The sequence below is a fragment of the Heteronotia binoei genome, chromosome 15 (genome assembly GCF_032191835.1).
Source record: "Heteronotia binoei isolate CCM8104 ecotype False Entrance Well chromosome 15, APGP_CSIRO_Hbin_v1, whole genome shotgun sequence".
In the NCBI taxonomy this organism is placed as follows: domain Eukaryota; kingdom Metazoa; phylum Chordata; class Lepidosauria; order Squamata; family Gekkonidae; genus Heteronotia; species Heteronotia binoei.
Genome location: NC_083237.1, coordinates 18,373,694 through 18,397,790, shown reverse-complemented (window position 1 = coordinate 18,397,790; position 24,097 = coordinate 18,373,694). Strand labels below are relative to the sequence as shown.

General features: G+C 41.3%; 1 protein-coding gene and 1 pseudogene across 1 annotated transcript; both read right to left on the bottom strand.

Annotated features, from left to right (window-relative positions):
- Window positions 1–1,875: 1,875 nt before the first annotated feature.
- LOC132583251 (vomeronasal type-2 receptor 26-like) lies at window positions 1,876–16,371 on the bottom strand. Its single transcript, XM_060254919.1, has 6 exons — window positions 16,217–16,371; window positions 14,468–14,759; window positions 13,055–13,939; window positions 10,820–11,047; window positions 10,055–10,181; window positions 1,876–2,627 (listed from the first exon to the last, which is right to left on the bottom strand). Exons 1-6 carry the CDS (start codon window positions 16,369–16,371, stop codon window positions 1,876–1,878), a joined length of 2,439 nt encoding a protein of 812 aa, XP_060110902.1.
- A 4,384-nt stretch (window positions 16,372–20,755) lies between these two features.
- On the bottom strand, window positions 20,756–21,716 carry LOC132583250 (olfactory receptor 11H6-like; annotated as a pseudogene).
- Between the last annotated feature and the right edge of the window lie 2,381 nt (window positions 21,717–24,097).

The window sequence follows — 24,097 nt, the reverse complement described above, 5'->3', positions numbered from 1 at the left end:
TTTTTGCCAGTTTCTTAGGTGCCATATACCACCTATATAACATTTTGAAGCAATTCTTCTTAATGTTATAACATGTGGAAATTTTCATATAGTTGTTCTATAGGTATTCCCACAACTCCATCTGTATTTCCTTATTTATCTTTATCGCCCATTTTAACATTTGTGATTTAACTACTTCATCTTCCATAGACCATTTCAATAATAATTTGTATGTCCTTGAAATCAGCTTTTCACTTTCTCCAAATAGCATTCTCTCCAGTCCTCTTTGTTCTTGTCTTATTCCCTAGTTCTTAATGTCCTGTTCAAGCAAACTCTTTATTTGTTACAATTGAAACCAATTATATTTATGTTGTATTTCTTCCATTGTTTTTATTCCACCTTTTTTCCTTGGATTTTTAGAAGTTGATTATAGGTTAGCCACTTCTCTTCTTTAATATCTGAATACAATTTTATTACTTCTGTTGGTACGTTCCAAAGCGGTTTCCTCTCGTCTCCATATCTTTTATATTTTAACCAGGTATTTAACAGATTATTTCTGATATAGTGATGTGAGAAGAAACCATCCATCTTATTTTTCCCATAGTACATATAAGCAAGCCATCCAAAGACATTTCCATGTCCTTCTAATGTCAATAACTTTCTATTTGATAATGTCATCCATTCCTTAATCCACACCAGGCAAACTGCATCATGATACAACTTTAGATTAGGCAGTTGGGATCCACCTCTTTCTTTTGCATCAGTCAGAATTTTCATCTTAATTCTTGTTTTTTTCCTGGCCCATGCAAATTCTGAAAGTTTCCTTTGCCATCTAACAAATTGTTTATTTTCTTTCACTATTGGGATTGTTTGAAACAGGAACATTAGTCTCGGTAAAACATTCATCTTAATGGCAGAGATTCTACCCAGCGTAGACAGGTTCAATTTGTTCCATTTAATCATATCTCCATCAATCTCGCACCAAAGTTTTTCATAATTATTTTAATATAGATCAATATTTTTCGTTGTTATTTCCACACCTAGACATTTTACTTTTGAAGTAATTTCACACTGTGTTAATCGCTGTAGTTCTTCCTGTTTGCTGTTTTTCATATTTTTACACAATTTTTTTTATTTTCCTTTATTTATATAAAAACTTGCCAATTCTCCATATTTTTGTATCTTACGAAGCAGCAATGGTGTTACATGGGTGGGATTTTCATTTATAAACATCACGTCATCTGCACATGCTCTGTATTTGTAAGAAAAACCTTTCATTTTTAGCCCCTCTATCTCTTTATCATCTTGGATTTGACTTAACATGTGGAATTCACCGCCACAGGAGGTGGTGGCGTCTACAAGCATAGCCAGCTTCAAGAGGGGGTTAGATAAAAATATGGAGCAGAGGTCCATCAGTGGCTATTAGCCACTCTTTCACTTTGTGTGTGTGTGTGTATATGTAAATATTGCCACGGTGTGACACAGAGTGTTGGACTGGATGGGCCATTGGCCTGATCCAACATGGCTTCTCTTATGTTCTTATGTGACAAAGAGTGTTGGACTGGATGGGCCATTGGCCTGATCCAACATGGCTTCACTTATTTTTTTATGTGACACAGAGTGTTGGACTGGATGGGCCATTGGCCTGATTCAACATGGCTTCTCTTATGTTCTTATTACTATCAGAGTATAATTTTTTAATTTCCATTACTTCTCTCAGAAAGAGAGAGAGAGAGATTCAAATGTATAATTCATCTGTTTGAAATGTAAACCTAGCCTAATGAAAGAATGTCAGGGAATGGTTCATTGTTTTCATTCTCTCCACAAAACAAAAATTCTCTATTTGCATTTGATAAAAATATAACTGGAGAACAAGTGGATGGCTGACTAAAGAATTTAGTGTTTTTTCCGTATCAGCAGCTCTCTTGTGTTCAACTCAGGTCTCAGAAGAATGACATAGCATTTGGGCAAAAAGATACAGCCTAGCAAGCCAGCACTGGAAGCTAAGATGGAGAAGATCTCCACGGCCACCGTATCTTTTCCTTTTGTGCTCAGGTAGCTGGGGACAAAGGACAGCCAAACACTGCAAAAGACCAGCATGCTGAAGGTGATGAACTTGGCTTCGTTGAAACTGTCAGGCAACTTTCTGGCTATGAACGCTACAATGAAGCAGATGGTGGCAAGGAATCCAATGTAACCCAAGGCACAGTACAACATGGTGACTGACCCTTCATTGCAATGCATGATGACTTCTCTACTCAGTGAATGCTTGTCGATATCTGGGAAGGGCGGAAAAGAACCAAGCCAAACAGCACAAATGGAAACTTGAACAAAGGAGCAAGAAATAACAATACAATGTGCCAATTCTTTCCCCACCCATTTCTGAAAAAGGTTTCCTGGCTTGGATGCCATAAACACCACAATGACAGTCACGGTTTTTGCCAGAACAGAAGAAACAGCAACGGAGAAGATGATGGCAAAAGTCACTTGTCGGAGGAGGCAGGTCACCTTGTCAGGCTGCTCGATGAAGAGCAAGGAGCAGAGGAAAGAAAGGAAAATGGAGACAAGCAGAATGTAGGTGAGGGTCCGATTGTTGGCTTTAACGATGGGAGTGTCCCGGTATTTTATAAAGGACAGAATCACCAGAGCTGTTATCAGAGACAGGAGAAGAGCAAAAAAGGCTAAAGTAATGCTCATCGGCTCACAAAATGAAAGAAAGTTCGGGATCTTGGGAAGGCAGTGGTTTTGTTCCTGGTTGGGATAATGACCTTCAGAGCAAGGGATGCAATAATCCATGTCTGAAAGGAGAAGAAAACCTACTGAGGCACTTTGATTCTACAAGAAGAGTTTTTTGTAAGATAGTAGCTAATATTTTTTCCTCAGTCCATGATGAAAACAGTTTTATAAACCTGTCCTAACATTTTAAATAAGTAAGAAGCAATAACACCATTTGCACCATCCGGGGTATACCGAGATACCTTGAAATCAGGGGACTACCTTTACCTTTTTCAACTTCAGTATATGCGGGATCTTGTGACAGTGATCCTATGATCGTTGTTCCTCAGCAGTGTAGGATGGCAGTCCTCTCCTGGTTTAGATGTTGAACGCCTGTTGAAATAGTTCCCTTTCGCAGGCCCTGTGGAGTTGAGAGAGATCCCGTAGGACTCATCTCGCCTCCGGGAGGACATTCACAGTTCTGGTGCTGCCACTAAGAAGGCCCTAGCCCGTGCGGCACACAGTCTGCCTTACTACAGGACTGCCTTTCTCCACACGTTCCCCAGAGAGCACTGCATTCAGGGACACAAAAGCTACTATCTATACCCCCAAGCTATTGTGGTTGAAGAACTTTTGTTGTTCCTGCTGATCCTTTTCAATTTCCTCACCAGATAGCCTCTGGGATAACTATCCAAAAAGGGGCTTTTTGGAGATCCATCTCTCCCAATTTCTGGAGTCTCTTTCCAAAGTAAGAGAGCTGCTTACTGGCATGATCAATTTTACTATGCAGCAGTTTTAGTTTATTATAGTTGTGCTCAACTGTTATAGCAACAAGGCTGATCAAATCAGATGGGTCATTAGAACTGTTGCCCTCAGTGCTGCTTAGAGGACTCCGCACTGCCCCCTCCGGCTTACAGCTGTTATTAATTACTGGATGTGAATCACCAACTTTTTGTTTGATTAAGACTGATTAATTTAAAGTTGGTTTATTTAAATCATCATTATAGTCCGCCAGAATCTCAAGACGATTGGAGGTTGGAATTTGTACAGAGTACAAACAATTAACAGCCTAAAGGAACAGAAAAAAGGTTTAAAAGGTTAATAAAACTGTATAAAAGGTTAATAAAAGAGCGTTTTGGAGCTTTGGCGGCAGCCGCCTTCATTCATTGCCCAGAACCCCGAACACACTTTAGCTATTAAGAGAAGTGCATCTGTGTCTGTGACCTCTCAGGTCTTTTACTGTGACTCTTCTCTAGTCACACACAGCCCCGTGGCTGTCTAAATAGAGTGAACAGTGAGTGAACAGTGTCCAAAAGACATTTAAGAACTTTATTCCCAGGGGAAACGGCTTGGATTGATCTACATGAGATAGATCTCTTTGATGCTTGTTCCCAGTCACAGAGGGTGCTTTTATCTTTCAGGTCAGTGCAGATTCCTCAGCTTCTGTTGCGATCAAAAAAATATCTCTCATCCAAAGGAATCTTCCCTACGCACGTCTTCAAGAATGAAATCATTCTACCCCTGATTCATCGAAAGAAATATCTAGATCTACAGGATAACTCTTCAATAGTTGCAGATAGATCAGGTGACATCTTGAATGCAAACACTTCATCCACCACAGCAAATTTGTCACCTCAGTCTTACCCTCTTAATGAATCTATGGAGGTTCTTTCTGCAACCAACATCTTGGAAGACAATATTAGAGATCAGTTCCAATCCCTTCAGTCTTATGATCAACAAGACATTTTAAAAAGACTAGACTTGTTGAAAGAAAGCCTCTTATTGAAGCAGAGTGAGCAGCAAAAGAGCTCTCCTAGGTCTTCTTCTATCGAGTTGAGAGAGCTTCAAGATGTGCCTTTGATTGACCTAGATCATCAAGATCCTCCTCACTCACTCTTCAATTTCCATTTGCCCTCCTTTAACAAACTCGAATGTGGACAATATGAGATCTACTTTCCCATCTGAGATTTCACTAACCACTTACCCCCAATCTGAAATCAGGCGGCCTTTGGAAAGGCTGGTCGTTGCTGAAATTCATCCAGCGCCCACCACGTCTATGGACAATTCCATCAATCCTAAGGATAATTTCATCTGGCCAAGCCTTTGTGAACTTAGCAAAAATATTTCTAGGGGCCTTGAAAATGAAGGTATGACTTTTGTTTCTTCCTGCTTGCCAAACCAATTTTCCCAAGATGACTGACTGAGATCCTCCTCATTGTCTTCAACTCCAAATACTTCTCCACTATAGGACATTAAGATCATCTCGTGGAATGTTGCTGGTTGGTGGAATAAATCCAAAGATGCTGAATTTATTAGCTACCTTAAGAACTTTGATGTCATCTTCCTACAAGAGACTTGGTCCCAAAGTCCGATTCATCTTGAAGGTTATAAGTCCTATTCGCTCCCAGCCTTTATAACCAACTCAAGAGGCCGTTTTCAAATGGGTTTGTCTATATTTGTGTCTCTTCTTCACAATTCTGTAGACATCCCCCCTACAGGCTGGAAGTGTTATGGAACAAGCTGTCAAGCTTGTTTATGGGAAACTTTCCTTGACTTTGGTAAACATATATATCCCCTAGATAAATTGGCCCTTTTATATCATTGGGAACGTTTGAATGTAATTGTGAGTGAATTGGAAACCAAATTTCCCTCTTTTGAAATAATAATAGCAGGAGATTTTAATGCAAGTGTGGGCAATGATGATAAAATCTTTTCTAAGGCCCTTAACCTCAATCTAGATGATACTTTACCACCTTTTTTTTTCCTATAGGAGGCAATCTAAGGATAGGTATTCAAATTTGGCAGGCATTTGCTTTGCCAAATTTTGTATCCAACACAATAGGGTCTGGTTAAATGGTTTGGAAAGATTTTCTCATTCAGGGGATTTTACATTCATTTCTAATACAGGTTGCAGTATAATTGATTATATTACTGTCCCTTTCTCACTAGAATTTTACATAAAAGATTTCTGTATAGGTGATCTCATTATTAGTGATCACCTTCCACTTATCTTGACCCTTCATACAGACTCTTCCCCAGACTCTTCCCTTAATCCCTCTATACACTTGTTGGAGTCTACGTCCTTACCAAAAATCTGCTGGAATAGTCAGACTAAACAAGCAGCTCAGTTACTTTTAAATTCTCATTCCCTTTTGAATCTTAGAAGGGTTTTAACCACTGCAACAAATTCTGCAGTGCTAATAATAGCCTATGATTCTCTAGTATCTAACATTCTTAGTTCACTAAATGTTAAACCTAAAAATGTAAAAAAGGGAAGAAATATAAAATCTCTGCAGCCCTGGTTTGATGAAGAATGTAGAGCCGTTAAAACTCTGTTGCGTAACACCTACAAATGTTACCGCGACTCTGGGGCTTTGTTTTTACCATCAGAGTACTTTGATCTTAAAAATCAGCTGTCCCAGGTTATTATAAGCAAAAAGAATGATTATGCTAAACTTCAATGGGAGGAGCTATACCAGGCCATAATCTTAAAGAACTCTAAAAAATTCTGGTCTATTGTATCAGGTGCCCATAGAGTTGATGCCCCTTCTATGTCTGCCATTTCCCCCAATGTCTGGTACCAATATTTATTCTCTATGTTCTCCCAAAGTAAACTATACACTTCTAGACCTTTTGAACTTTCTCAGGTAGATCTTCTGGAGTGGCCCTCTGTGACTTCTGATGAAGTTAAAGATGTAATTTTGCAACTGAAATCAGGTAAAGCAGCAGGACCAGATGTTATTCCCTCTGAAATCCTAAAGTTAGATCCAGATTGTTGGGCTACTCCGCTCGCATCTCTCTTTACTAGTATTGACAGAACTGGCATAATTCCTAAAGCCTGGCTTAATTCAATAGTGGTTCCAATTTATAAAAAAGGAGATCCCGCCATCCCAAATAATTACAGGCCGATTAGTCTCCTATCCACCATTGGTACATTATATTCTAAGTATCTGCTGAGGAAACTTGAGCAATGGATGACACGAGAAAAAATTCTTGGTACGGAACAGCTGGGTTTTTGTAAAGGCAAAACTACTCTCGATCATTGTAATACTTTGTCCCATCTAATTTTTAAATACACTATTGGGAAAAAGATGAAATTGTATGTAGCCTTTTTAGATTTAAAGGGAGCATTTGATTCAATTGACAGAGACCTGTTGTGGGATAAACTGGAACAAACAAGTATTGATAAAAGACTCCTTATGCTCATAAAAAATATATACTTTCAACTTTTGTCAAGTCAAATGCTCTTTATCAGGCAATCTTATGTCAAAAATCCCGTTAAGAAAGGGGGTTAAACAAGGTTGTGTGTTGGCCCCCTTTTTGTTTAACCTCTTTCTTAATGATCTTGCTCCCTTTTTGTCAGATACTGACCATCATAGTCCAAAACTTGATGCCAGACATGTTCCCTTACTGTTATATGTGGACAATACAGTCTTATTATCTTGTTCCAGAATTGGATTAAAGCGTTTGCTTGTTCGCTGTATCACCTTCCTTAACAACAATAAGCTTCTATTGAACTATGACAAATCTAAAATTGTTGTTTTTTCCAAATCTTGGAAACCAACTAAATGGTCAATAGGTGGCAAAGAGATAGAACAAGTAAAATACTACAAATACCTAGGAATTCATTTTCAATATAACACACTTTGGACTAATCATCGTAACTGTATAATTAAGTCAGTCAATGTTAGTGTTGCAGCTATCCCGCGCCTCTTTTACAGCAGAGGCAATCAGTTTATCCCAGCCGCGCTAAAAATCTTTAAGGCTAAAGTGATACCGCAGTTTTTATATGGGGTCCCAGTGTGGATCACAGCCTTGGATAATAACATTGAAGGTGTCCAATCAAAATTCCTATGGAAAATTCTGGAATTCCCAAAGTGCGTACCATATGCAGTTTTGTGTTTAGAAACAGGGACGAATCTTGTGGAAACACAAGCATGGCTAATATCACTTAAATACTGGCTTTGACTACATTTCCACTCTGACTCAGAGAGCCTTTTATATCAACTGCTCTCAGTATCTAATTTGTCAAATTGGCTAGTATTTATTGAGAAGAAAATAAAATCTATGGCATTGATTTAGATTCACTTCTTATGCTATCCTTAAAAGAAGCTTTTTTGAAACTTAAGCTCAGAATTCTAGATATTGAAATGCAAACGTTATATAGCCTGGCCAACAAGTCCTGCTCCCCGCGGAATTTTGAACTTCCTCTTTCAGTAGGGAAATAAGCGTCGTATTTCTCCTCTCTGCAAGCTCCACAGCAATGGCATGCATTCTCGTTAACAAGATGTAATGCATTACCATCTGCTATCCTATTTGGTAGATTTAACAGGATTGAGTACTCTAATAGACACTGTCTTTGTAATTCCAAGTGTATTGAAACTATTTCCCTTGTACTACTGAACTGTCCTCTTTATGATGATATTTGTTGTATATACTTGAAAGATACTTTAGCCGATATGTTGGGCTGTGCTGATTCAGGCAAAGTCCACAAACTTTTAAATGACACTTGCACTGGGGTAACTTTAATGGTGGCTAGATTTCTCCAACAGGCCATGGAAATACGACAGAGAATGGTTCTGGAATGACCACATTTTATCTTTTAATTATTTAATTTGGCTAAACTCGACTCATATATATTTTACTTATTTTATGTATTTTAGCTCCCTATGTACTTTATAATCTAGGATTTTATATTATTTATATTGCTATTTTACTGCTAAATCTGTTTTATGCCAATAAAGGCTTGCTATTTGCTATTTACAGATAGCCTCTGTCCTTCAAACAGAACTAAGCCATACTACTGTTCAGGAATTCTGTTACTTTTAAATCTAAATTCCCATAACTTCACAAAATCTCTGGAAACAAATGGAGAAATACACAGGAATGTTCAACACCAGTAAGTGTAAAGAGTGGTAAGCTGCAGTACTGCAGTCCAAGCTCTGCTCATGACCTGAGTTTGATGCTGGTGGAAGCTGGGTTCAGGTAGCCGGCTCAAGGTCGACTCAGCCTCCCATCCTTCCGAGGCTGGTAAAATGAGTACCCAGCTTGCTTAGGGGTAAAGTGTAAATGACTGGGGAAGGCAACGACAAACCACCCCATTAAAAAATCTGCCATGATGATGTTGTGAAAGCAACGTCACACCAGAGTCAGAAATTACTGGTGCTTGCACAGGGGATTTCCTTTACATTTTTTAAAAGTCTAAGGTGACAAAAAAAAATCCTATCTTGAAATATATACTAATGAAGTTTGAACTTCGGGAAACTGAGAAGGAAAGAGACCTTGAGGTCTTAGTGTCTAACTCAATGGAAGTGACAACCCGGTGTGCCACAGCAGTGAAAAATGCTAACAATATGCTGGGCAGTATTAGAAAAGGGATTGAAAATAAAATATCAGTATCAAGCAGTATCACAATGCCCCTATGTAGATCTGTGGTGCAGCCTCATTTGAAATACGATGTGCAGTTCTGATAACCGTATCTCAAAAAGGACACCACACAGCTGGGAAAAGTACAGCAGAGGGCAACCACAGTAATGAAAGGATTGGAGGACTTCTCCGATGAGGAAAAGCTGAAGAATTAGTTCAGAAAAGAGATGACTAAAAGAACAGACCTGATAGAGGTTTGGAAAATAAACATGGGATAGACAGTAGGGGCAGAACAAAATAGCTTTCTCTGACTCACCCAAAATACTAGAATTCAAGGGTTTTTTAGGAAACAGATGGGCAGCAGATTCAGACAGACAAAAGGAAGCACTTCTTTACACACAACCTAATTAAAAACAGGGACCGATTTCCCATGAGCCTTACGCCGGTCTCACGCTCCTCTTCTCTGCGGGGCAGATAGTGTGAAATCCAACAGAACCCCCGCTGAGAAGACAAGTGTGAGAGCGGCATAAGGCTGGTGGGAAATCAGTCATGGAATATGCTGCCTGTTGATGTAGAGATGGCCACAGACTTCGGCGGCTTTAATAGGGAATCAGATTCATGGAAGATGGCCTGTCAGTGGCTGCTGACCATGTTGACTCAAGGGAACCTCCACATTCAGAGGCAGCAAACCTCTGAATCTCAGAGCCAGGAGACAACGTCAAGGGAAGGCTTTGGCCTCTATACCCTGTTGTTGGCCATCCAGATGAACGGGTTGGCTAATATTGAGGAAGGATGCTGGAGCTGACAGACTGCTGGTCTGATCCAGTAGGGCACTACTTCTGTTAAACATTCTTAATGTATAATGACAAAATGGCCAATTTAAGTCTTTTTTAATAATTCCTCAAAGAGTAAATGTTTCAAATTCCCACACTTCAAGTAATGAAACATTTGGGGAATCTTTAAAAGGAGGAATCTTTCCCAGAGCATCTCCTACCTTCTTTGTCTGACATTTTCCCTTCTGGACACAGATCACAATCGTAGCAGCAGAACTTCTCCCCTTCCTTCTTTCTCTTGCTGTAACCAAGTTTGCAGTTCTCATTACACAGGGAGGAAGGAGGCACCTGTCCTTGAAGAAAGCAAGAATTTAGAACTGAGGACAAAGTAGGAGTCTAGTAGCACCTTTAAGACCACAAAGTTTTATTCAGAATGTAAGGTTTCGTATGCATAATACTCTTAACTCACCAGCTATATGTATTTCAGCTCACTGTACCCCATCCCCTCGTCTGAAGAAGTATACACGCATACGGAAGCTTACATTCTGGATAAAACTTTGTTGGTCTTAAAGGTGCTACTGAACTCCTACTTTGTTCTACTGCTTCAGACCAACACAGCTGCCCACCTGGATCTTAAAACTGAGAAGCTATCATGAGTACTTTGTCTCAGAATTTCTCTACAAGTTGTCAATGAAATGGAAGTGTGATATCTGGGATCTCAAAGATGGCTCATAGTGTGTGAGAGGAATGCAGATTATCCAAAATATGATTACATGTGGCATTTTTGTTGCGCTTATTGATTTGATTTGATTTATATCCTGCCCTCCCCATACAGGATGCTGATTTAGAGAGAGCTGATTTAGCAAATGTCATGGATTAAAAACATCATGGAATCCATTTGTTCCCCTTAACCCTTCTCCTTACCCATTTCATTAAACGATGAAGGGTTTTGTATTTGTTTGAGAAACACTGAGATGGTTTCTCACCTGTGGAAGGTGCCTATTCCACTTAATCTCATCCTGATCAATTATCACTCGTTGACTACGGGGAACCTGAGGATCCAGCCTCCCGATCTTGACTCTGACATAGGACTTATTTGGAAAAGCGATCATGTTGGTAATATCGAATCCACCTTTCAATTCTCCATGTTCATTGAAGGCCACTTCATCTCCAGCGCTGTTGTTGAAAGCAAGTCTCTGAAGAAGGGTGTGGAGCTTGGGGGAAAGAGAAGGAGCATTTAAGGGCATGGAATGAATTGGATGGGTTGGAGTGTGCTCACCAATACTTCTCAGTGTCAAACAGAGTTTTAGATTACTTTCTTCTAGGAGTGAAGTTATTTATGAATGCAACTAATTTGTTCTTTTGACCATGAAAATAAACTTCCATTGCCAGACACAAGACAAAGGAAAGAAGAAGAAGAGGACTGCAGGTTTATACCCCGTCCTTCTCTCTGAATCAGAGACACAGAGCGGCTTACAAACTCCTCTATCTTCTCCCCCCACAACAGACACCCTGTGAGGTGGGTGGAGCTCAGAGGGCTCTCACAGCAGCTGCCCTTTCAAGGACAGCTTCTGCAAGAGCCATGGCTGACCCAAGGTCATTCCAGCAGCTGCAAGTGGAGGAGTGGGGAATCAAAACCGGTTCTCCCAGATAAGAGTCCGTGCACTTCATCGCTACACCAAACTGGCTCTCAGCAGGCTTCAGGGTGTTCCTTGAATGAATGCTGCTGAGAGAGCTTCCAAAAACATCCATTTTGGTTTTGCTGCATCTAAACTGGCAAACAGGAAGTGTCCGTACCTCAGTGCTGAGGATTTGCTGGGCATGCAGAAGGTCCCAGAGACAATCTCCAGCACTTCCCTTTAAAAGGCAGGGCAGTAAGTGATGTAAAAGGTGATGTGAAGAGACCCAATTTGGACTCTTATCTGGGAGAACCGGGTTCGATTCCCCACTCCTCCACTTGCAGCTGTTGGAATGGCCTTGAGTTAGTGATAGCTCTGGCAGAGGTTGTCCTTGAAAGGGCAGCTGCTGGGAGAGCCCTCTCAGCCCCACCCATCTCATAGGGTGTCTGTTGTGGGGGGAGAAGATATAGGAGATTTTGAGCCGCTCTGAGTCTCTGATTCAGAGAGAAGGGAGGGGTATAAATCTGCAGTCTTCTTCTTCTTCCTCTGCTGGACGCTCTGGAGAGCTGCAGCTAGTCTCAGTACACCTTGATTCAGGGCCGGATTAACAAATAGGCCAAGTAGGGGCTGGCCTATGGACCCCCATGCCTTCAGGGGCCCTGGGCCAGTTTCCCCCCCCCCGCTTGCATCTCTCCCAGCCTGCACGCACAGCCAGCAACTGAGCTGCTCTTGGCTCAACTTGCCTGGTAGAGCATCCTTCTCATATGCACAAGGACTTATCCGTGGCACATCCAGCTAAATAGAACAAGTAGTATTCTCACAATTTTTTTTGCTTAATTGCACAATTGTTTTTTTAAAAAAAATAAATTTAAAAGAAAAGAACTGTGGATTAAAAATGTAAATAGTTTCAAGTTTCTTCATTTTTCCTACAATTCTCTGTTTTTTAATTTTTTTTGGGGGGGAGGGCTAGTGGGCAGCTCACCTAGGGCACCAAAAACCCTCGCACCAGCCCTGCTCAGATGGGCAGGGGAAAAAGATTAAAGATCCCATTTCCCCACTCCTGCCAACATATTGCACCCCAAACATGGCAGAGGACTAGTGTTCCCACTAAGCTAAGTTAGGGTGAACCAGCTCTCAGTTTTTTAACCTCCGGCTCACACATTTTTGTCTTAGCTCAGGGAACACAGCCCCAGAGCAAGCTAACTGATGCAGTAGAAGACGAAGAAGACTGCAGATTTATATCCCGGCCTTTTCTCTGAATCAGAGTCTCAGAGCAGCTTACAATCTCTTTTATCTTCTTCCCTTATAAGAGACACCCTGTGAGGTGGGTGGGGCTGAGAGCGCTCTCACAGAAGCTGCCCTTTCAAGGATAACTCTGCAAGAACTACGGCTGACCCAAGCCATTCCAGCAGCTGCAAGTGGAGGAGTGGGGAATCAAACCCAATTCTCCCAGATAAGAGTCCACACACTTAACCACTACACAAAACTGGCTCACAGCTTTAATGCCAGTAGCTCACGAAGCAGAGTTTTTGCTCACAAGACTCCACACCTTAAAGGGAGCATGGCAGAGGACTCTCTTTTTTCCCAACGAAGAAGAATTACCTTCCAAGGTGGCACATCCAAAGAAGCCAAGCTGCCTCCAGTCTCCATTGCTCTGTGGTTGATTCTAGATGAGCCCAAGATGTGTAGGGCGTGCGCAAGGGCATAGACGGCATTATATATACCGTAGCTGTGGCTGGTCATCTTCATTTCAAAAAAAGGTGCCGGGACAGTCTCCAGCTTCTCCTCTTCGGTGCATGTCTTACCAGAGTGTTCTGGGTTAACAGAACCTGGGAATGCACAGTCGAACACTTGCTCCCAGAAGTCCTTGATGAAGCCATCCCCCTTTGCCTGGGAAGGTTTTAGAAGTTGAAGAAATCTATGGAAGCCTCGGATGGGCTTGGAATGAATTGAGAAGGAAAGAGCACCATGGAATATCTCTATATCAAACGCCTTTTGAAAAGGAGTGAGTGCAAAATCCATCTGGGCGGTTGTAATCCACACTTTTCCTGTAAAGGTCCTCTCCCCGTAGTCAGCCCCTGTGAGATTCATCACCATCGTGGGCATTAAGATAACGATCGTTATCCAAAGAAATGCTCCAGTTCCTCCATAGACGACAATTGCATTTGCTTCGCTGTCCAAGAACTTTGCATTACTATTGTATAGATATTTGTTCAGAAAGGATATGTCATCCCAGGGGACCTGTCCTGTAGCCTTTTCTGTGAAGGCTGCACAGATTCCATTCCTGGAAAGCATCGGCTCCAAAGTCTGGAAGAAACGATCTCCCCTTTCGTCATCCAGAGTGATGAGCCCAACCCATCTCCACCTGAAATGCAGAAGTAAGTGGACAATCCCCTCATACTGAAGGGCTTCCTTGGGGAACATGCGGTAAAAAGATGACCGACTGGTTGGGACATCCACATCCGATTCAAAGGAGCCAAATGACAGCTAGGAAGGAAACAAAAAGTCATGTTATAGAGCAGGGGTGGCCAACGGTAGCTCTCCAGATGTTTTTTGCATCTGGAAAGCTACCGCTGGCCACCCCTGTTATAGAGGGATAATTAGACTACTTGACTCTATTCATCACCTTCTTCTTTAAAAGTCATTTAAATGTTACTTCAGATCTTATAATATCCCCAATGTAAATGGTATAAAATACAACTCTGCTTTTCAGAGTGTTCCACATATTCTTTGTCTGCATATTTCAGCCTTCTACTAGTATAATTGTTTGTAATTATTTTATTTTATTTAGAAACATTTATTAGCCATCTTTTCAACTTGAATATTCAACACGCATCCTTTGGAGTCCTTTCTGACAACTGTCATTTCAAGATCCATATCACTCCCAAATCCCCTGTGTAGAATTGGCCCCTTATTTTTTTATTCTTTGCAGTACTTGATAATAGATCAGCAAAGGTGATTAAACTACGTGTGAGATTTGTGAAAGTCCAAATAATCCCAGTTCTCTGATCGTACCTGTGGGATCTTGTAAAGACTTAAGAGAGTCGCCATGTCTGATGTGGTTTCAGAACTATAGCCCCCAATTATGCCAGCCATTTTTTTCTGGTAGCCACATTTGTAGTTTGGGACAAGTTCAGCTGCGGTGAAGAGCAGGTCCAGGGTGGGTCTGTAAATCCATTTTGGATCTACTGTGGAGTCATGGATGTGGAACCCAAGAGTAATGTTGGGCAAGATGGTGGGGTCCTCATTGATCTCAAAGATGGCAAACACCAAGGCCAGGACATGCTGGTAGAACTTTGTTTTCAGGCTGCAAAGACAACCAGTTATTGTTTAAGAAGAGAATGCTTCAATGCACAGCATCTGGATTGGTCACAGTATTGTGTCTGAGAACATCACTAGGTCCCAGCTGAATGAGAGAAATGACCCATCAGATTCTCTGTTCATTTCCCATAGTATAATGCTCTTGGGAAACCTGCAAGCTGGACATGGAGCCATCTGCCAGTGACTGATGTTCAAATGGATACTGGAGGTTCCTTTTAGTTACCAAAACAAATAGCCCTTGATAGATCTATGGATTTGTCTAATTCCCTTTAGGATGCACAATCCAGGAGCCTTCAGCAGAGATTTTATGTCTGTCCTACCTATACTGCTAAAATAAATACAGTTTAGTGATTCTGAATTCTGCTGTTGTGAACAGTGGGGAAGACACTCTTGTTCTGCTTTCCCCAAACCCTCCCTTCCCCCAAAATATCTCTCTGCTTTTTGCCTTATATACAGGAGATATTTAACCTGAGGGACAAAAATGTTTGCCGATTGATGCCGCAGTTGCTTCAGTCTGTAGTGATAAATATCACAAGCCTCTTGTGTCATACAAATATTTTTGCATATATGTCACACTGACATTTTTCTCAGAAGTTTTTATATTTTTCAAACAATAGTTCCCTCCTCGTTACTTTATTTTCAAGTTTTGGCATCCCCTGTGTAGAACTGGCTTTTCTCAATATAGCCTGCATTTGGGTGGTTGTATATTTACTGCAGTCTGAACTCTGCTCACAACCTAAGTTTGATCCAAGTCGAAGCTGGTTTCAGGTAGCCGGCATTAGGTTGACTCAGCCTTCCATTATTCCGAGCTCGGCAAAATGAGTCTGCTATGACAATGTTGTGAAAGCAATGTCACTCCAGAGTCGGAAACGACTGGTGCTTTCACAGGGGACTACCTTTTACTTTTTATATTTACTGCAGCTTTAAAAAAAATCTCTACCTCCTGCTATATACCTTCTAATCAAGGAAATATATCCAGAGGAGTTGGCTGTGTTAGTCTGTTGCTGCAAAATAGTAAAGAGTCCAGCAGTACCTTTAAGATTAACAGATTTTATTTTAGCATAAGCTTTGGAGAAACAGCTCTCTTCATCACAGTTCTGACAGAGAGAGCTCTGTTTTTTGAAAGCTTATGCCACAATAAAATCTGTCAGTCTTTAAGATGCTACTGAACTCTTTACTAATCTAGGAAAGTGTATAAATGCTAAACAAAACAAAAAAAGTGCAATCTATTTATAAATTATTAATGAAGCAATATGGTATAAGCATAATCTTTGGCCTTGGAGCGTGAGTACTTTATTTGGGTAGCCACAATGCTTAATGCTATCCATTATTATTAAAAATGCCTACTGAGCTTTGCAAATATGCAGATTTGCTCAAATAAAATCAGATATCACCACCACCACCACCACCACCTCTGTGTTAGAGGAACAATGATTCTCTTACATCGGATAACATTTATCAACCTGGCAGGGATGCTGCCTAAATTCAAGCTTTTGCGAAACACAACCAGTATGAGACACAATTCCACCAATCAGGATTTCACCAGGCTGATATGACTGTTGTGGAATCTGAGGAGGATGGTTTCCAGTGCACTTCATACTATGGGATTTATACACAAGGAAGTAGCATCGGTATCAGCAGGGGAGGGACAGTGGCTCAGTGGTAGAGCATCTGCTTGGTAAGCAGAAGATCCCAGGTTCAATCCCTGGCATCTCCAACTAAAAGGGTCCAGGCAAATAGATGTGAAAAACCTCCGCTTGAGACCCTGGAGAGCCGCTGCCAGTCTGAGCAGACAATACTGACTTTGATGGACTGAGGGTCTGATTCAGTATAAGGCAGCTTCATATGTTCAACATTACAGATTCTGCCGTATGCAATCAAAAAACACCTTTCTCCATTTGGACTCTCTGTAGAGTCTCCTCTTCAGGGTCTCCTGTAGAGTATTGTCAACATTATCTTCAGCCTGGTTTCAAGAAGATGACTCAGATGGCTCCTGTCTCTTCCAACACACTTTTAAAGGGTACACGTCTGAATCTTATCTTCCATGTCCCAGCTGTTTGCTTTGTGTGCTACTCATGAGATATCGAGTAGCAATATGGTCTCTCATTTTAGCAGTGAATGGCTCCATGGAAGCTTTTATAACCAGAACATGGAGATTTCATTTTAGATTTGTTTTCTGTTTCATGCTGGAAAACTACTGAAAATTCGACTGATTGAAGAAATGACAGTCATTTTGGTAATTATACTGGAGCTAATCTCCTCTGGAAGACTGTTGGTAATGTCCTGAGGTCATTGGCTGCAGAAATAGTGAAGCAAAAGTATTTGTCTGATCTCATCTAGCAAGATTAGCAGCTGGAATGGTGTGGTCAGACCACCAGAGGCCGTGGCCATCCATGCTGCAATCCAAACAACAACAACAAAAAATGGGATGGGATTCTCAGACAGGAAGTAGCCATGCAAAATCAGTGAGCAACTTCTCCTTGGATAAATCTATTTGTTTATTACTTCAGAACATGTCTGCACCACTTGTGCAGGGAACCTGTGCAACCTGGTTTACAACCTAAAACATGATAAAGCAACAAAGAGCATAGAATCATTAAAAGTTCTGAACAGAACACCCTAAAAATCTAGTAGTGTAACTCAACCTAAGACATATGCAGGGCCTTTTTTCTGGAAAAAGAGATGCCGCGGTGAATGATGGAGAAACAAATGGGTGCCCCTCCTGAACTTTTTTTTGACTCCTGAAAGCTTATGACTCAAGAATTCTTGTAGCTACAGGACTCCAATCAAACTTTGTATAACGATTCTTAATACGACCTCCTTGGACACTGGATCTCACTCAAGAGTTTAAAAGATGCCCATTCACTATTACTGTCATGAGGGAGGGGGTGTGACTCAATGGTAGAGCCTCTTCCTGGCATGCAGAAGGTTCCAGGTTCAATCCTCAGCATCTCCAGTCAAAATGCCTAGGTAGGAGGTGATGGGAAAGACCTCTGCCTGCTACCCTGGAGAGCCGCTTCCAATCTGAGTAGACGACTGACCTTGATGGACCGATGGTCTGACTCAGTATAAGGGAGCTTCATGTGCTCCTGTGTTCATGACTTCTGTGTAGAGCACAGTCATTAACTCCCATCAGCCCCAGTCAGCACGGCTGATAGCTGGGGTTGATGGGAGTTGTATGCAAAAACATCTGGAGAGCTACCGTTGGCCACCCCTGGTATAGTGTGCACTATCCCACCACACAAACACACACCATGTATAAGATCTGTTAACTTTCTAAGCTAAGGAACTTGCCTTATGTTTAACATCTGATGGGGCATATAGAGAGAGAGGGACAGAGGAATTGTGTTTTACCCATTTCTTTTTAATCCCTTGCTCACCCTAAACTGTGCTAAAAGTATGCCTGTGAACATTTTTGCTTTAATAATGGCTTTATACCCAGGCTGTCAAACATGCAGCCCGAGAGACAGATCAGGCCCCCAGACGGCTCCTATCAGGCCCCACTGTCATCTGCTTCCTTCTTCCTCTCTCTTGCTTCCTTCTGCATCACGGCTTGCTTTTTCAGGCTTGTTCAACCACACAGGAGCTACAGAGCAAAGCCTCTGTTTTCTCTATTGGCTGACCAGCACATGAAGCAACTTATGTATATAAGCTCACAATGCCCAGCCGTTTCATGTTTTCCCCTGGGTCTTAGGCTCAAAGCATTGACCATGAGACTTCTGCAATGGATGTCAATAAATCAAAGGTAGGCTTGCAACTTACAGACACACATCTGAACAACACCCGCACAGCGTACTCAAAATTACTACAGCACATTGTCTCTCGATTTTGATGCAATAATTCAAACCAAGAGGTGTCAGTTATCAGAAACTGTTAGATAGACAAAATATTGCAAGAGTGCTAATCTTTTAAACGCGTTTTACTTTAAGTTTTTTTTTAAAATAATTTGTGTTTTTCTGTGTCCTTTATAAAGTTTATATCTCCAGTATCTGGCATTACATTTTATGACATGCATGGCCCGGCCCGACAAGGTCTAATTTATGTCAGATCTGGCCCTCATAACAAATGAGTTTGATGCCCCTGCTTTATACAATTTGATCTTTTTAGTGGTTTTCTGTGCTACACAGACCCCCACCATCTTGGACATGCTATTTTCGAAGGAGTACCAGGAGGAAGGGGAGGACAGTCAGTTGGCAAGTGGCTGTTCCCCCAGTGGTGCTCAAGGCAGTAAGCTGTTCCCATGGTAACCAGGTGCAGAGGAGATGCAGGGGCAAGGCCTCAGAACTTGGAAGGGAAGTTGGGAGTCCTGACCATCACAGGGGCAATTCCTACAAAGGGCAGGTGGTGATGGTGGTTAGGAAAGCCTTGGAGGGCAGGGTAGCACAGGGCCTAGGACAGAGCAAGACCATTCTGCTACAAAGTGGGTAGGAAACCCTCGTGGAAAGGGACCCAGAATACAGTGCTGTGCTTGTGAAGAGTCATGGATCCTACAGGATTCCAAAATGCTTGGGATCCCAAACATATGTTCTCTTGAGGCTGCAGTGGGATTGTGGACTGTAAACCTCCTTGAAGTTATTGAATTTTTACCTCTCATTGACCTCTTGTGGAAATCACCCTACCGGTTTACCGCTGGGTGACTGGAAGAGATCCAGGAGACATCTAGAATGACCTTGGCAGAGAACTGACACTAAATCTGTCATGGTGGTACAGAGCTCTTTAGAAGACCCAGGGCTTTTTTTGTAGCAGGAACTCCTTTGCATATTAGGCCACACCCCCTGATGTAGCCAATCCTCCAAGAGCTTACAGGGCTCTTAGTACAGGGCCTGCTGTAAATTCCAGGAGGACTGGCTACATCAGGGGTATGTGGCCTAATATGCAAAGGAGTTCCTGTTACAAAAAAAAAAAAGCCCTGGAAAGACCTATAAAGCAGCAGGGATTTCAGCAAAGAGATGTTATCGCTACTACTGCATCAGAGGTGGCTTGTTATTGCCTGCCACTGCGTAGTGACTCTGGACTTCCTTGTAGTTCTCGCATCCAAGTATCAACCGAGGTGTCTTCGTTTAGCTTTGGAGATCAGGCAAGATCAAGCCAGCCTGGACCATGCAGGTCACAGCTACAGTGATAAAATATATCTTGTTATATTACTCAGTGGCATTGTGAATTTGCATCAAGATGTCTTCTCAAAATTGGATGATAATTTCATCCGCTGCATCTCCATCCCCAAGGACAAGCATTGGAGGATGTGACGCTCTGGGTTTCAGGGACTCTGGCAATGGACCTCAGGGAAGTAGTTTGGCCCAGGGCATGAAGTCCTTAGTATGGATGCAAGGAAGCCTGGAAAATGCAAGCCTTGAGACCCCTTATGTTAGGAAGGGAGGAAAGCCTTGCAGAAGTAAGACATCTCCACTGCCCATATCAGGTATTAGGAAAGGGGCAAGCAAACACCATCATGTTCTCCAGGGCTTTTTTTGAGGAGGAACACACAGGAACACTGTTCTGGTGGGCTTGGTGGCATAGGGTGTGGCATAATATGCAAATGAGTTCCTGCTGGGCTTTTTCTGCAAAAAAGCCTTACGTGAAACAATTGTGATATCAGTGGGTGTGGTCTAATATGCAAATGAATTCTTGCATATTCATCCTTATCATGTGTCTACACATATAAATTAGCATTACCTACAGTTAGATCATATAGAGAAACAATAATGATTTCCACATACAATTATGTTTATCGAACTAGCTGGAATGCATAAAAATTGTACAGTTGTGAGTGCCTTATAAAATAATGGAGAATTCATTTTATTGTATTTGTTACAGAACATACACTTGAAAAGTGCTTGCACAGGATTCTAGTGGAAATGTGTACTGTTGCCTTCCAGTGCACAAAAGGAGTCAGAAACACTGAACAGGGATCTGTGCCTTTGTTGTCTAGCACTGACTGCATCAGCTTTATCTTGGAGATTACTATGGCATGTTCCTCTTTTTTTACACGGTCACTTTTCTTTTCAAAAAGACTGCCTTTCTCCTCCATAATCGGAACAGTGCCTCCTTTACCTGATCATTCCTCAGACAGTAAATCAGGGGGTTGAGAAAGGGTGTTAAGGCAGTATAGAAGAGTGTTACTGTCTTAATGACATTTGAATCCGTTTCTCCTCCTGGGTTTACATACAGCCCTGCTGGAGGGCCATAGTAAAGCGTGACCACCAACAAGTGGAATGATATGGTGGAGAAAGACTTTAACCGATTGCCTTTGCTAGAGTTTTTCATCAAAGTGACAATCACAGAACTGTAGGACAGCACAGCAAACATGATGTTGCCGAGAATCACCACAACATCCATGAAAATCAGACTAATGAGGGGAGCCTTTGGTAGTGGAGGACAAGCCAAAGCCAGAATTGGCCCAGGGTCACACAAAAAATGGTCAATGATATTAGGACCACAGAAAGACATCTTGGAGATCAGTGTGACTGGGACAATGTATGCCAGGAAGCCAAGGACCCAAGAAGCAGTTACTAGGATGTAGCAAAAATTTGGGGACATGATCTGTGGATATCGCAGTGGGTGGCAGATGGCCAAGTACCGATCCAAGGCCATAGAAGAGAGGAAGAAGCATTCTGTACTGCCAAGAGAGAAGAAAATGTAGAACTGGAGGAAGCAGGAACTGAAGGAGATGATCTTGTTGGACAATGCCAGGTCTAAGAGCATGCGGGGCACAGTGGTGCTCACATAGCAGATCTCCAGCCAAGAGAAGTTGCTCAGGAGGATGTACATGGGAAGCCGGGACAACTGGGTGTCAAGATGCACCAACGTGATGGATGGTGATGTTTTCTGCCATAGCAAGCATGTAAAGAAAAGTGAAAAAGGTGAGGAGTAGGAGTCGTTGCAGCTGCCCGACTTCAAAGCCCACCAAAATGAATTCCTGAACTGTCCTGTTGGTGAACTCCATCTGGAATTAGAGAACAGAGTCATCATTGCATACGATATAATCTCATCTGGCTATTTGTCTCCATAGAAAGAGAAATGCTAAAAAGACATGGCATCCAGTTAGGGAGAAAGGGGATGTCCACGTTTCAGATCACATCCATTTAGTCATAGAATCATAGTGCTGAAAGGGACCTCCAGGGTCATCTAGTCCAACCCCCTGCACAATGTAGGAAACTCACAAATACCTCCCTCTAAATTCGCAGAATGTATTGTTCCTCTGGGTACTTATAAATAAGGAATTATAAATAAGAAGTAATAGCAAAACATGCGCTTTGAGTAATCTTCTGCACAGGGTAGGTAGGAATGAAGTTACGGCAAAAAGATGGTCACAAGTTCTTTTCTCCAAATCTCAGAAATCAAAATGTCAACGGTTATTTATTTTTTACTTTGGCTATTAAATCACTGCCCAGGAGTACTGTAAAATCAATCAATTAGAATTAAATTATGAGAAATCAAAAGTGTTAGTCTTCTCCAAATCTAGAAAGCAATATACTTGAAGGGTGGGTGACCACGAGCTTGAACAAGTAAAACACTTTAAGTATTTAGGTTTACATTTCCAGGCTACTACATCATGGACCCAACAATGCAAAGTAACAATTAATAATGCTAAAGCAAATGTTAACTCACTTCTGTGCTTCTGTTTTTCTGAAAAAGGGAATCAATATGTTCCAGCTGTGCTAAAAGTTTTTAATTTGAAAACTGACCCTCAATTACTCTATGGAACCCCTATTTGGATTGATTCAATAAATAAAGCAGTTGAACAAGTACAGTCAGGCTTTCTACAGAAGATTTTGGGTGTTCCATCTTGGGTACCATATGCTGCCTTATGCCTGGAATGTGGCCAAAATTTTATGACCGCAAGTGCGAGGTCTATGATCTTTAAATTTTGGCTTTGATTGTGCTATAGATCTGAGCCCTCTAGCTGCTGTGGCCAATTCTTGACAGAATCTAATATTTCCCCATGGCTGGTGAATATTGAAAACAAACTAAGAACACTGAATATTTCCTTTGAATCTCTTCTCTCCCTTTCAGAATTAGAGGCAATGTGAACAATAGGAAAGGAAAGGTCCCCTGTGCAAGCACCAGTCGTTTCCGACTCTGGGGTGACATTGCTTTCACAACGTTTTCACGGCAGACTTTTAATGGGTGGTGTGAGCAATTAGGGACAGATTATTTGAGGTAGCGCTATCTGAACTGTACAATGCAGCTAATGACATGCTTGTCTCTTAGTCATGGGATCTTATCCACTGGTAGCTACTTTTACCAACTTCAGACTCCAGCATTACGCAGAATCAATACAGTTCAGTTTGCTTTATTACGGTCCATGACCAAATACACAGCACAATGCAGGCCAACAACAACCACCACATAAAAATTGTAAAAATCAAGATGGACCTAAATAAGTAAAACGAAAGATATTTAAAAAGTAAATGTGAAAATAACATATAGGTCATTAATATGAATAATGAGATATGACAAATAATACAGTAGTGGTCAAACATCCTCTAGCTTAATAAATATAGTACTTATAATAAAAAAATTAAAATTTAAAAATTTAAAATTTAAAAATTATACAGCTCCAGAAGAAATATTAACTAGAATACACTGGTTTCTCCTGCTTGGTTCCATGCCCCACCCTTCAGCGATATTAACTGGGAGATCTAACGGTACACCTTTTGCTAAAAGACCATGCCCTTGTGCAAGTGGGTCCCTTGAAACTGTGCCTCATGTGTTGTTAGAATGCTTTTATTATGTTAATATTCAGCGTAGCATTTTATCGTTAATTCTTGATAGTATCTTAGCGCTTCCGGATTCATATAAACTGCTGTATCTATTAAACAACAAAGATGGAGACACAACTGATGCTGTGGCAATGTTTTTGCAGGCTGCTCTTCTTATACGCAGTAATGTGTTGTAATTTAAATTTGTATTAGACAGATTGACTTATTTTTGTACAGATTATAGACCCTTTTAGAAGGTTCTTTTGTCTTGACTCACATTGGCAAGTTTTATCTATTTGTATGCATATATGTTGAACAAAGCAGGAGTCAAGAAGCACCTTTAAGACCAACCAAGTTTTTTTCAGAACATAAGCTTTCGTGTGCTCTTTAAGCACACTTCATCAGACGAGGGGCTCAGGTATTGTGGGCTGAAATACAAGCAGTCTGTTGATTAAGTATGCAGACTGATCACATGGTAAACCAGTGTGGCTTGGCCATTTGGTCTGGATAGCCATAAAAGGTAATAAAGTCCTCTGCCAATTGGTGCTTCTTTAAATCTAGGTGAATTACAAAAGGAATGGCCATGCCACACTGGTTTACCATGTGATCAGTCTGCATACTT